Source organism: Sciurus carolinensis, chromosome 17, assembly GCF_902686445.1.
Source record: "Sciurus carolinensis chromosome 17, mSciCar1.2, whole genome shotgun sequence".
In the NCBI taxonomy this organism is placed as follows: Eukaryota; Metazoa; Chordata; class Mammalia; order Rodentia; family Sciuridae; genus Sciurus; species Sciurus carolinensis.
The window spans coordinates 55,903,765-55,916,931 of record NC_062229.1 but is presented as its reverse complement, the minus strand read 5'-3'; the positions used below and the strand labels follow the sequence as shown (position 1 = coordinate 55,916,931).

Below are 13,167 nucleotides of genomic sequence, written 5' to 3'. Positions count from 1 at the left end.
TTGCTACTACAAAAAGTGATTTCAACTTTTACTTGGAGCCATAGTTTTTATTATTTTTCTTTTTGGTACTGGGGATTGAACCCAGGGGAGTTTTACCCCTGACCTATATTCCCAATGCTTTTCTTTTTTTCTATTTGAGACAGGGTCTTACTAAGTTATTGAGGTTTGTCTCAAATTTATGATCCTCCTCCAGAGTTGTTGGGATTACAGGTGTGCACCATTGAACATGACTTAGAGCTATATTTTTTTAAAGGTAAAAGGAAACTTGGGTTCTCATTCAGGCCACTTCCTTATTTTCTACTCATGGAGATGGAGGCCCTGAGTAGTTCCTAACGGCCTTCTCTAAGTCAGCAGGCATGTCAGGATGGCCCAACTGTGAGGCAAGCACCTGGCATGCTCAGGACAAGCTCAGGAGGCTTCAGGGAATAGCTTGATTAAATGTGCTGTTGCAAACACATGTCTAGCAATTGCAATCTAGACAATGAATTGAAAAACATCATGTGGACTAGATCCAATTCCTTCAAACTAATTAAAACTTCGGGAAGAAAAAAGTACAAACAACATCCTCATAAAAACTTTCTCCATTGTCCTAACAATAATGTGAACTATCACAACAAACAATTTCACTACAGTTATCTTCTGTTGTCATTCTTCTTACTCTATTAACAAATACTTGCTGAATATCTGTGGTGTGCCAGACCCAGCAGGGAGACTCCCTGCTTTCCAGGAGCTTATACCTCAGCACCTTCACTCAGCTCTCCCAGTTTCTGACCCATAAGTTTCCTGAGTAGTTTTATTTTTGTACCAGCAGTCATAAACTCAGACTAGAAGCATGCACTCTCAAGGCTCAGAGGGCCCTTAGGCACCTCTTGGTCCTCTTTTAGCTCACAGATAGGAAAAGAGAGGCACGAGGGTAGTAAGTTACTTCCCTTTGGAGACATAATTAACAAAAAAATAAATATGGGGAGAAGAAAACAACAAAAGTAAGGGTAGTTGTTTTAGAATACTAGGATTATATTTTCTACTTTTCAGAATTTTTCTAATAGGATTATATTACTTTTATAATTAAAAGATCATTTTGAGCTGAGTGTGGTGGTGCATGTTTGTAATCTCAGTCGTTGGGGAGGCTGAGGCAGGAGGATCACAAGTTCAAAGCCAGTCTCAGCAACTTAGCAAGGCCCTAAGCAACTCAGTGAGACCCTGTCTCTAAATAAAATACGAAAAAGGGCTAGGTATGTGGCTCAGTGGTTAAGTGCCCCGGGTTCAGTCCCTGGTACCAAAAAAAAAAAAAAAAAAAAAAAAAAAAAGAAATAAAGATAATCTTGAAAAGATGAAAAAATATTATCAGGGCTGGGGAGATAGCTCAGTCAGTAAAGCGCAAGCACAAGGCCATGGGTTCGATTCCCAGCATCACCAAAAAAAAAAAAAAAAAAAAAAAAAAAAATATATATATATATATATATATATATATATCAGTAATAGATATGCAGATCTGTGGATATAAAATCTGTATGTAGTGAGAAACCCCCACCTTCCAGCTGCTTATAGCTAACTCAAATCTCATTCTCCAAATTTAAGCTGAGTAAAAAATCAATACACACATGTATAAAAACTAGATATGCTTTCGGTCATTGTCAGGGCCTCTGCATTAGGAGTTCTATCATTGTTAAACTGAAAGGACAGAAGTCAGAAGTCTGATCAAACTATCACACAGGTCAATCTTGTTTAAGAAAATAAAATGATGAAAATCTGGTACTTAAAAAAGTTGAAAACAAGAAAGAAAAAAATGTATAAAAATGGGATCATAAGATTATGGGTAGTTTCCTCTATTTCCCAAGTTTTCTGTAATTGATATAACATTTTTATAACTTTATTAAAATTATATAACATGGGGTTTTACAGTTAGTCTTTACAGTGTGGCTCTGCTTGGTCCTCAGCCCATGGTGTTATTTTAGGTGGTGGAACTATTAGGGAATGGGGCTTAGTGGGAAGAAGTCAGGTCCATGGAGGCACACCCTTGAAGAAGATTTTGGTCCTTAGAGCATTCCCATTTCCCTCTTTGCTTCCCAGCTGTCATGAGATGAACAGTCCTCCTCCACCACAGACTCCTGCCATGATGTACTGTGCTACCCACAGGCCCAAAGCAACAGGGCAAGTGGCCATGGACTGAAACCTCTGAAACTGTAACCAAAATAAACCCTTTCTCCTTTTAAGTTGATTATCTCAGGTATTTTTTCACAGTAATGGAAAGCTGACTAACCCAGATTTGGGTTCCAATTAAGCTGTCCCTCATTACTGTAGGACCCTGAAGAAATTCTACAACCTCACTGACCCTCAGTTTCCTTATCCATAATAAAGGGAGAAATGTCTTCTATGAGGCTGTAGAGAGATTTAAATTAGGTGGCTTAAGTAAAGCATAAAACTAAACAAATGTTGTTTTCCCTCTCATTGAAAAAAATTCTGAGACTCCTCTGCCAAGAGGTCTCCAGGCAGGTAGTTTGGATTCAGGTAATCAACAGTTCTGTGAAATCCCTGTGCTTCTACTATGATTTCCTGACTGTTCAGAGTAACATTTTACTTACCTTCTGTCAAAATCTGTTTCAAGAAAGACTGTTTGAAAAAACTCCAAGTTAATTTAGCCTCTTTCCAATTTACAAAATCCTAGAAGAGAAAACAAAAACAAAACAAATGTTAAAATCCTGGGTATATCAAGACTAACAATACAAAGCTACATGAGAGGCAGACTCTATCTGGTCCTTAAACTCCAACTTGAATAGTCCCCACTGAATTTTCATTTAACTCTAAGCACACAAAAGGCATCCACAAATACTAGAAAAGAATTTATGTTACTGCTATAGTCTGGATCTTGAATGTCCCCCAAAGGACATACGTTAAAGGTTTGGACTCCCACATGACACTCTTGGGAGGTGGTAGAAACTTTCAGAGGTGGAGCATAGTAGGAAGTCTTTAAGTCATTGACAGTGCACTCATGAACAGAATTGTGGGACTCCAGCCTCTTCTTCTTTTCTAGCTTTCTGACCATGAGGCAAGCTGTTTTATTCTGCCACAGACTTCTGCCTTAACACAGGCCCAAAACAACTGGGTCAGATCACGGACTGAAACCTCTAAAACTGTGAGTCTTGATAAGTTGATTATCTCAGGTATTTGTTACAGTAACAGAAAGCTGACTAACACAATTACCAAATACAAAGACAAAGTCTATAAAGGGCATGCCCAATATGTGTACTCAAAGACCTCTTGAGAATTGTTGTGACCCCCTTGGAGACCAAGACAGGAAGGACACGACCACATCTAACACATACAGCTCATAGTGAGTTCCTTTCTTTAAAAAAGCCTGTCTGGGTATGGTGACATGCCTGAAACCTCAATGACTTTGGAGGTTGAAGGATCACAAATTCAAGGCCAGCCTGGGCAACTTAGTGAGATCCTATATTAAAAAATAAAAAGGACTGAGGATATAGCTCAGTGGTAGAGTGCCCCTGGGGTCAAAGTCCCAGTAACACACACATCTGAAGCATGCCAAGCTACAGTACAAATTCTGTTCCAGGTAGTACTCCATATCTGAATAGGCTACCCAGGGCCCTTTTACACAAAGCATATGAGATATGCTTGTAAATTTCAAAAGAAATTCAGCCTTCTCAGATAAAGTAAACCACTTGAAATTGGTATGACAGAGGAAAGGAAAAAACAAAAATTCTGATACCGTTCTTCTGAAGTTCCAGGGGGCACCAAACTCTCTACCTTGTAAGGCAAAAAGGGTAAGAAGGAAGCAAATACTCAAAGTAGAGGTCAGTGTATATGAGATACATGGCCTTGAAGCCAGAGAGCTGACCATAAAATGGAAGAGAGGAATGGCCAATTAACCTGCCCCAGATCCCCTTGGGGTCCCTCCTCTATCACACAAGCATCCTGGATCCCAGAAATTCAGTCTAGATGGTAAGTTCTTAATCTCAGATACCTGCATTTTGAACATTTTTGATTATCTGAAGTGATGACTTTTAAGTGGTGGGATTTCAAAGGGCTCTTTGGTAGGGGGTGAATCACAAAGGCCAAGCCATGTCACCTCTCCAAGAGTCAGCCTCAGCTGTGGAAGTGGGTGTAAGGGCCAGTCACATGAGCCCTTGTTCTTGGCTCAAAGCTTATCTGTATACAGCAATGCTATCCAGTTGAAATGCAATGTTCAATTTTCTAGCAGCCTCAGTGAATGTGAACAAGAAACAGGTGAAATTAATTTTAATGTATTTTATTTAACCCAAAATATTATCCTTTCAACATGTAATCAATGTTAAATATATGCATATCTATATGGTGTGTGTGATTTCACATAATTTTTTTCATACTGAGTCTTTGAAATCCAGTATATTTCTTGCACTTACAATTCACCTTAATTCAGACTAGCCATGCTCCAAAATACTTTATAGCCACATGTGGCTGGTGGCTGCCACTTAGGACAGGGCAAGTCCAGGGCATCTCTTAAGCAAGTTGTTTCAGCCTCTATTCTCCTCACCTGAACTTCCCTTCTAAACAGTGGGAAAACAGGCCTGAATCCTCCAGAACTGTGCTGCCTTCAGGGCATCACCAAACCTAGAGCAAATGCCAGGTAGCTCAAGCACCAGAGTCAACATTCCCCAGTGAGAAGGAAATTGGGCTACAAGATGTTTAAAAACAAGCTATCTCCTTCCCCCAGAACAAAGGTCACCAGATAAGTAACTACCACTAGGGGGTGCTGTGGACTCTCATCTCCAAATGCTGTTTCTGACCACCATCAGCTCTGGGGGAGGTGGGGCACAGTAGCTTCTCTCACTGTTCCCTGGGTCAAGCTATAGTGGGTGACCCTCTGAGGGGTCTGTATAGCAGTACTGGTGCTTTTTTCAAAATAAACAAAAAGTTGCAGCTTGCCCATGAGGCACTGGTGAAGTCCACCTGCCAGCTGACTGTGAATGGCTTTGGGAAGATGAGTTCTTCAAAGAAAAAGTTCATTAGGAGTATGAAATCATGACAGGGAATCTAATCTGAAAAGCTCATGCTCATTGATTCTTTTCTCCTAATGCCTTCAATTTAAATGGGCTGTGGTTCAAAACGAACAGTCACACTGCTTACTGTTGCCAAAGTGCTCATTAAGGATACATTGGCAGTAACTCCAATCTAAAATGGGGGTTCTTCTTCAGGGTGTCTGCTAAGTGACAGAAGAGAGGCAGCAAATTCTGTGGACTTTAACCATTCTATTCAGAATTTCTCAATTGGGATGGTCAAAAAGACCTATTTCACAAAGCTGAGTTGGTTCTGCTGATGTAGTCTAAACAGACATGAATTTCTCTGCAATCTCTAACAAGCCATTCCACAGCCTCCCTGTATTGATGGGGTATTGAGGCCTGGAAGGTGAAAGGTGATGGTCTGGAATCAGAACTTAAGAACCCCATCCTGCTTTAGCTTGAGTCACTCTTCCAGTTCCCAAACTCTTCTGACTCAGGATGATCCACTTAGCCACATCCTTCTGGCACTGCTGAGAGTCACCAGAGCCCCTGAGGCCATAATCCCGCCCCTGCCCTCCATCACCTCCACAGTCCCACACAGCAGTTTCCTTTCCCCCTGCTCTACCTACCCCAGGCATTCCAGAGCAGCTGACTCTGCCCGAGACTGTTCATTCCCATTTCCAACCACTCTCCCACTGTCCTCCTCGCTTCTCACCTGAATGATTACCATAGCCTCCTACTGAACTTTTCCCCATCTTTTTCTCTATCCACCCTTCTCACTGTAGGTTTGTGTTTTAGAATCAAGCTTGGAGAATGGGGTTCAAGCTGCTTGTTGACACAGTTCAAAGGCCAAGTAAGATAACTAACTTTACTAAGCCTTGATTCTCTCATCTGAAAAATGGGATAAGAAGTTCCACCTGGTAGAGCTGGTACAGGGATGAAAATAGAGAAAATGAGACACTATAAATCTATAATGTATGGTAAGCTCCTCCACTCAAGCAATTAGATCATGGCACTATTCAAAAACCTTTCATTAGGCTCTAATTCTCCTGAAAGCCCAAACTCCATAGCACTGAGGTCACTATTACCTGACCCTAGCTCAGCAGGCCAGGTTTACCTCCCTTCATAATCTCTGTCCATATTTTCTTTCTATCTCTTCTCCCTGTTCCAGCCACCTAAGCACCCCAGTCATCTCTGAATTCTCAATTCCAACACAATGATGCAGGAATGTAACAGGTTTGGGCTGTGGAGTTTGAGCTTAATTCAGGAGAATTAGAGCCTAGTGAAAACTTTTTGAATAGTGCCATGATCTAATTGCTTGTGTGGAGAAGCTTACCATACATTATAGATTTACAGTGTCTCATTTTCTCTCATTGGGTTCCTATACCAGTCCATGAGGTGAGACTTCTTATCCCAACACTGGCATCAATATTTGCCTTGCTAGGGTCCTCCACCAGAACCACCTCTGTTCTCAAAGCAGCAGTGTAATGGTAGCAACAAGACCATCATTTAGGGTCACACCCACTTATGCCAGGTCACAGCACCTTACAATATCCCCATTTCATCAGGGTTTCAAAATTACCTTAGAAGGGAAGGATGATTATTATCCCCATTTGACAAATAAAGAAACTGAGGCTCAGAGTTCTGAGACCATGACAATTTGATAAACACTTGATGGACTCATTTTATTATCTTCACTCTTTGTTTATATTAACAGTTCCAAATGCTCCTTTCCCAAATAATGCTGGGATACGGGTTGGCCCAGTATAAAAGCTGTCCAGGCTTGGTAAAGCTGGGCACTGGAAGACCTCAGAGGAAAAACTCTTCTGTACTCAGACCTGCTCTATGGGCAGGTGGAAGAAGCTCCAGGCAAGAAAAATGATCCAGAGTCCCAACCATCTAAGCCTGGAGATGAGGCACAGTGATATCCAAAACTGTCATGTTTGATTTAGATATGATCCAGCAATCAGAATGGACAGCTTTCCTAAACAACTAAGAACATATGTGATTCTGACACTTAATATCTAGTTTTTCCTGAAAAGTTGTATAACAGGATTCCATAAATTCTAAAACTTAAGTCCCACATATTTGGCTACTTTTCAAGTAATTACAAAAGAGGAATAAGAAGTTCAATGGGTGACTTACCACAACAAAGTACACTACATCCAGTAAGCAAGCAAGTATGGGGAAAAGGGAACATGCTTAGGATGGAACAGTTTACAGAGCACTTGAGCAGAGGCAGCATGGTGGACCATTACATGTGCAACTCCTGGCAGTGAATAGTAGCACTGACCTACCAGAGCCAGAAAACACAAGGCAAATGGACTGGAAGAGGGGACGAGCAGAAAAAGATTATGCTTCACTCCCACACATGAGTCATCTAGACTGCTCAGGGTCTGGAAGGGAAGGTGGATCATATGAAAGACTGGGCTTACACCTAGATAAAGATACTAAACTATTAGGGTCACCCAGCTTTCTTAGAACTTTTGACTACCTGTATCAGAGTTCAATTCAAGGAAAAAACATAAGATGGAACAGATTCTGGATGTTACACTGGAGGCTATTGCTATAAGCATCTAAAGGGAAGTGGCAAAAGCTCCAGGCAAGAAAAGTGATCCTGTTATATATTCTACAGTGCACACAACAGTCCCTACAAGTTCAGCCCAAAATGTCACCAGTACTAAGAACTGGAAACCTTGGCTTAGCACATAGCAAGTACTCTATAATTATGAGCTATAAAATTATCTTTCTGATAGGTCCATGCCTATAATCCCAGTTACTTGGGAGACTGTGGCAGGAGGACTCCCAAGTTCAAGGTCAGCCTAGGCAAACTTAGTAAGACTCTGTTTCAAAGTAAAATTTAACAGAGGACTGGGTGGGCGTGGTGGTGCACACCTGTAATCCTAGTGGCTCAGGAGGTTAAGGCAGGAGAATCTTGAGTTCAAAGCCAGTCTCAGCAAAAGTGAGGCACTAAGCAACTCAGTGAGATTCTGTCTCTAAATAAAATACAAAGTAGGGCTAGGGATGTGGGTCAGTAGTCAGGTGCCCCTGAGTTAAATCCCTGTTACCCACTGCTCCCCCCAAAAATAATAAATAAATAAAAAGAGGGCTGAGGGTGCTGGGGATGTAGCTCAGTGGTAAAGTTCCTACCTAGCATGCTTAAGGTCTTGGGTTTGATCCCCAGTACTGCACCAAAAATCTAAATAAATAAATAGACATAATAATACTGTTTCCAATTACAACAACAAACTAGTTATAGCTTCCTTTTTTCAAGGATAACCATGACCTGTGATTTAAAATAATGAGATAAAATGTATTACTTACTCTGCTTCTGGTAAAATTAGGTAACAGATCTGTTATTCTGGAGACAGGAAGAGTGTATTGCTTGGTTGATTCTGGAGAACTTAGTAACTTTGTGAAGTAAACAACATAGCAGAGCACCAGAACTGAAGTATAGAAAAGCTGAAAAAAGAGAATAATGGGTTGAAATTAAGTTGCTTTAATATAGGCATAATTATAATATGTCTATAAGTTTGGCCCCAAAAGTCAATCAAGAAATAAAACTGTCTTAATGAACTGCACTTTCTAGTAAGCAGTGCCTCACCTTCTGGAAAAGAGAACTCAGATCCAGCTCCACTGTAGCATCTCCAGTCAGAATTTCAAATACTGCACTTAACCAGGAGAACAAAATTTCTAAGATAGGTAGGCACTGGCTCAACGGCCATAATGTCAGATAAGTAAACTCTCATAAGATTTGTGTTTGTAAGATCCAGGTGCCCAAACGTGCTGACAGCCAGGAACTTGCCTTCCTCTAGGACTGCGGATTTTCCATAAACCCCAGAAATCTGTGACATTTATGATTACAAAGTAGAATTGAGCTTCTGGCTCTCTTCTCTCAACTCAATGCATGGGTAGGGCAAGAGCTGTGACAGGATGCCAGAGAAAATAGTGGGACAATAAAAGGCCTGGCTCTCCCTCCACCCATCCAGGACAAAAGTATGGCTTCTGGCCAAGAGCAGAAGCCAGGCCTTGGTTTGCAGGTTGAAGAGCAGTCCAAAAGGGCCCCTTTTCACAAGCTTCTTTCTATTCTCTTTCCCTTCTGAGAATAGGGGTGCACACCAGTTCAATGGCTGGGACTTCCAGGCCTTGCAATTAACCTAGCCACACCAAGGCTGCTCCTGTAAAAAGACACATGGCAAGGAGAAAGAGGACTTGCAGGTGAGCAGGTTTAGGTTCCTGCGCTCTCTACTCCAACTGTGCCTGAGGATGGAGACCACCATCTGCCAGACTTCCTTCAGCCCCCAAGCCTTTAAAAGACAAGAAGCACTGCTGTGAGCCATACTCCCCATCACAAAGCTCCCCGTGATAAGTGGGCCCTTCTCTGCCTTTCCTCACTTTCTAGCTGACCAGAGCCTTGAGGAAACAGTGACAACCTATAGGTAATCTTTTTTTTTTTTTTTTTGTGGTGCTGGGGATTGAACCCAGGGCCTTGTGCTTGCAAGGCGAGCACTCTACCAACTGAGCTATCTCCCCAGTCCATTTTTTTTGCCTTTTTAAATTTTTGGTTCCAGGGTTAACTTAACCACTGAGTTACATCCCCAGGCCCTTTTTATGTTTTTTAAATTGAGACAGGGTCTCACCAAGTTGCTTAAGGCCTTGCTAAGTCCCTCAGGCTGGCTTTGAACTTGCTATCCTCCTGCCTCAGCCTCCTGAGCCACTGAGATTACAGACTGTACCACTGTGCCTGGCATCCCCCACTTCTTTAAAAAAATTTTAGGTGTAGATGGACAAAATACCTTTATTTTATATATTTATTTTTATGTGGTGCTGAGAATCAAATCCAGTACCTCACACATGCTAAGCAAGCGCTCAACCACTGAGCCACAACCCCAGCGGGGCACCCCCACCCCCGGCCACTTTTTTTTGAGGAAAGATTCACATAATAAAAAAATTTACCATCTTAACTGTTCTAAGTATACAATTTAGGGGCTTTTAGAACATAAACACTATTGTGTAATCATCATCATTAAATAATTCCAGAAAACTTTTATCACCCCAAAAGTAATCTCTGTAGCCATTAAGCAGTTACTGCCCATTCCCCCATTCCACAATAGCCACTAATCTGCTATCAACCTCTACAGACTCTCCTATCCTGAACATTACCAATTAATGGAAGCATAGTTCGAGTGGCCTTATTGTATCTGACTTCTTTCACTTAGTTTAATATATTTAAGGTTCATCTATGTTGTAGTATATATCAGTATTTCATTTTTACAACTGAATAATATTCCACTGTGACAATATACCATATTTTGTTTATCCATTCATTAGTTAATGGACATTTAAGCTTTTTCTACCTATTGGCTACTGTGAATGGTATTGTTATGAACATTTGTGTACAAATATTTATTAAACACTTATTTTCTGTTTTGAATTTTTTATTTTCAGTTGTAGATGGACATAATACTTTTATTTTATTATTTTTCATTTTAATGTGGTGCTGAGGTTTAACTGAGTGCCTCACACTTGCTAGGCAAGTAAGTCACAACCTCTGCCCTAAACACTTGTTTTCAATTCTCTTAGGTATATACACTTATGAGTGGAACTGCTGGATCATGTGATATTTATGTTTAACTTTTTGTGTGTGGTACTGGGGATTGAACCTAAAGCCTCATACATGCGAGGCAAGTACTCTATCACTGAGCTACAACCTCATCCCTTTTCTTTTTTTAATTCTATTTTGAGATAGGGTGCTGCCAAGTTGCTGAGGTTGTCCTTGAACTGTGATCCTCCTGCCTCAGCCTCCCAAGTAGTTGAGTTTATAGACATGTACCACCATGCCTAGCTCTGTTTAACTTTTAGAGGAACCAAAATATTATTATTCACGGCAACTGCAGCATTTCATATGCCGACCTGCAATGTACTAGTATTCCAATTTCTCCATATCTTCAAGAATTACTTGTTATTTTCTGTTCTTTTTTTTTTTTTTTAATTATTTAAAAAAAAATAGCCACCCTAATGGGTATGAAGTGGTACCTACTGAGTTGCCGGATTTTTTTTTTTTTTTGGTATTAGGAATTGAACCCACAATCCCAAACATACTAAGCAAGTACTCTATCACTGAGTTATATCGCCAGTCCTTTCAATTTTATTTTGAAACAAGATATCACCAAGTTGCCCAGGTTGATCTTGAATTTGCAATCTTCTTGTCTCAGCCAGCCTCCAGAGTAGCTGGGATTACAGGCATAAGCCACCATGCCTTGTCCACTTTTTAATCAAGTGGTTTCTCTTTTTAATATTGAATTAGAAGAGTTATTCATTCTGTCAGGTGCCAAGGCACACATTTGAAATACCAGCCACTCGGAGCCTAAGATTTGAGACTAGCAACTTATCAACACTCTGACTCAAAATAAAAAATTAAAAGGGCTAGGGACATACCTCAGTGGTAGAGTGCTTTTGGTTTAGCCCTCAGTACCACACACACACTCATAAAAGTTATTGCTGGGCATGTTGTCAAATGATTGTAGTACCAACAGCTTGGGAGGTTGAGGCAGGAAGATCACAAGTTTGAGGTTGGCCTCAGCAATTTAGCAAGGCCCTAAGTAACTTAGTGAGACACTGTCTCAAAATAAAAAATAAAAGGGGATGGAGATGTAGCTCAGTGGTAAAACATCCCTGGGTTCAATCCTTAGGACCAAAAAAAAAAAAGAGTTATTTATTCTGATGACATCTGATGCCATGGGACATGGAGCCAGTATAAGGAGTTTCTAGAAGGCAGGTTTGACAATGGGCACCCAGTACTCACCTGCTGCTATGAAATATCACTGGCTCTCAGACCTCTTATAGACACTGACAGTGAGTGTCCCAGAAAAGAGCTCTCAGAAGTCTTATGATAAGGAAGCAAACTCAGAATTAGTCTTGCTGAACTATGACCTATGATAACTTGGGTAAAAGCTGTGACAACCAGAAACTCATAATACAAGTGCTTTCCCAAGAAGACTCAACCTATAAATGGGTGTCTCCATGCTCCTCCTACCCTACTAAAGAAAGTACATAAAAACAATGATAAGTGATGTTGTTCTAGACCCAATAAATGGCAAAAAATAACCACAGATAACTTCTCCAAAATAAGAGACCACTTACAAACTGCTTTTCGAGGCAATGTTCATTCTTTCTTTCTTTATTTTTATGTGGTGCTGGGGATCAAACCCAGGGCCTCCCATGTGCAAGGCAAGCACTCCACCACTGAGCTACAACCCCAGCCCAACAATGTTCATTCTTATTTTATTAATTTTTAAATCTAACTCTTTGGTGTTCCACAAAATTACATGTAATTTTTACCTAAGACAAATAAAAGAATTTCATATAGATCATTACTAAGAATCTTAATTTGTCTCCCATACATTAATAAAAACTATAAACTGCTTTGTACTGTATTCTGGTATATATTTGATCTTAGGTTTTGTTTTTAAAATAGCACCTGTACTCTAGTTATATTTTTATTAGAAATAGAAATATGAACTAGAACTAGAAAAAGATGAGATGAAAATGAAGTCAAAATTGCTAAAAATGAAAAACGTACCTGCTCTGACTCGATTCATTTTCTCTGAACTGAGTGAGATTTCAATCTAAATTTAAACAGGCTTTGTAGAGCTTCCTACTATTCTGCAAACAACTGATTGAACTCGAGGGAAAATAACACACATGCAATTTGATTCCCACCCCTTACTGTTTCTTTCTCCTCCATATGACTGTCAAACAATTAAAGATCTGTTTGATATGGGCCTGCCTACAGAATATCTAAAAGGATTTTTTGGTGCTTGACAAACTGGCCAAGTGTGTGGCCATCTCCAGGTCCCTAAAAACACCAGCAGTGTCAGTGTATGGAATAGAATGGACCTGGCAGCCAGAGAAGTGGTGGTAAGGTCAGACTTCTGACATTTCCATTCCTCCTCGCATGCATGAATACTGCAAATGTGAAACACACAGTAGAGGAAACAAGAAGAAAAAACAAATAGAGAAACTCAGATTAGATAAAAAAGTTAATAGCCACAACTCTTACCTGGGCCAAAGAAAAAATGCACAATCCCCAGTGAGGCAACCATAGCACAAGAAAAGCTATCAGGACACTCCTGAGGATTACTGACAGACTCTCAGCAATCACCTGCAGACA

At 40.4% G+C, this 13,167-nt stretch overlaps 1 protein-coding gene across 2 annotated transcripts in view; it reads right to left on the bottom strand.

Moving 5' to 3' along the window:
* The window catches only part of Rft1 (RFT1 homolog), a 42,144-nt gene that overhangs the window by 18,857 nt on the left and 10,120 nt on the right, over positions 1 to 13,167 (bottom strand). For both annotated transcript variants that reach the window (XM_047531803.1, XM_047531804.1), the window contains exons 5-7: positions 13,057 to 13,158; positions 8,319 to 8,456; positions 2,583 to 2,661 (exon numbers count right to left, since the gene is read on the bottom strand). In XM_047531803.1, the coding sequence (XP_047387759.1) occupies positions 2,583 to 2,661; positions 8,319 to 8,456; positions 13,057 to 13,158 (319 nt within the window). The remainder of the gene's footprint in view (positions 1 to 2,582; positions 2,662 to 8,318; positions 8,457 to 13,056; positions 13,159 to 13,167) is intronic.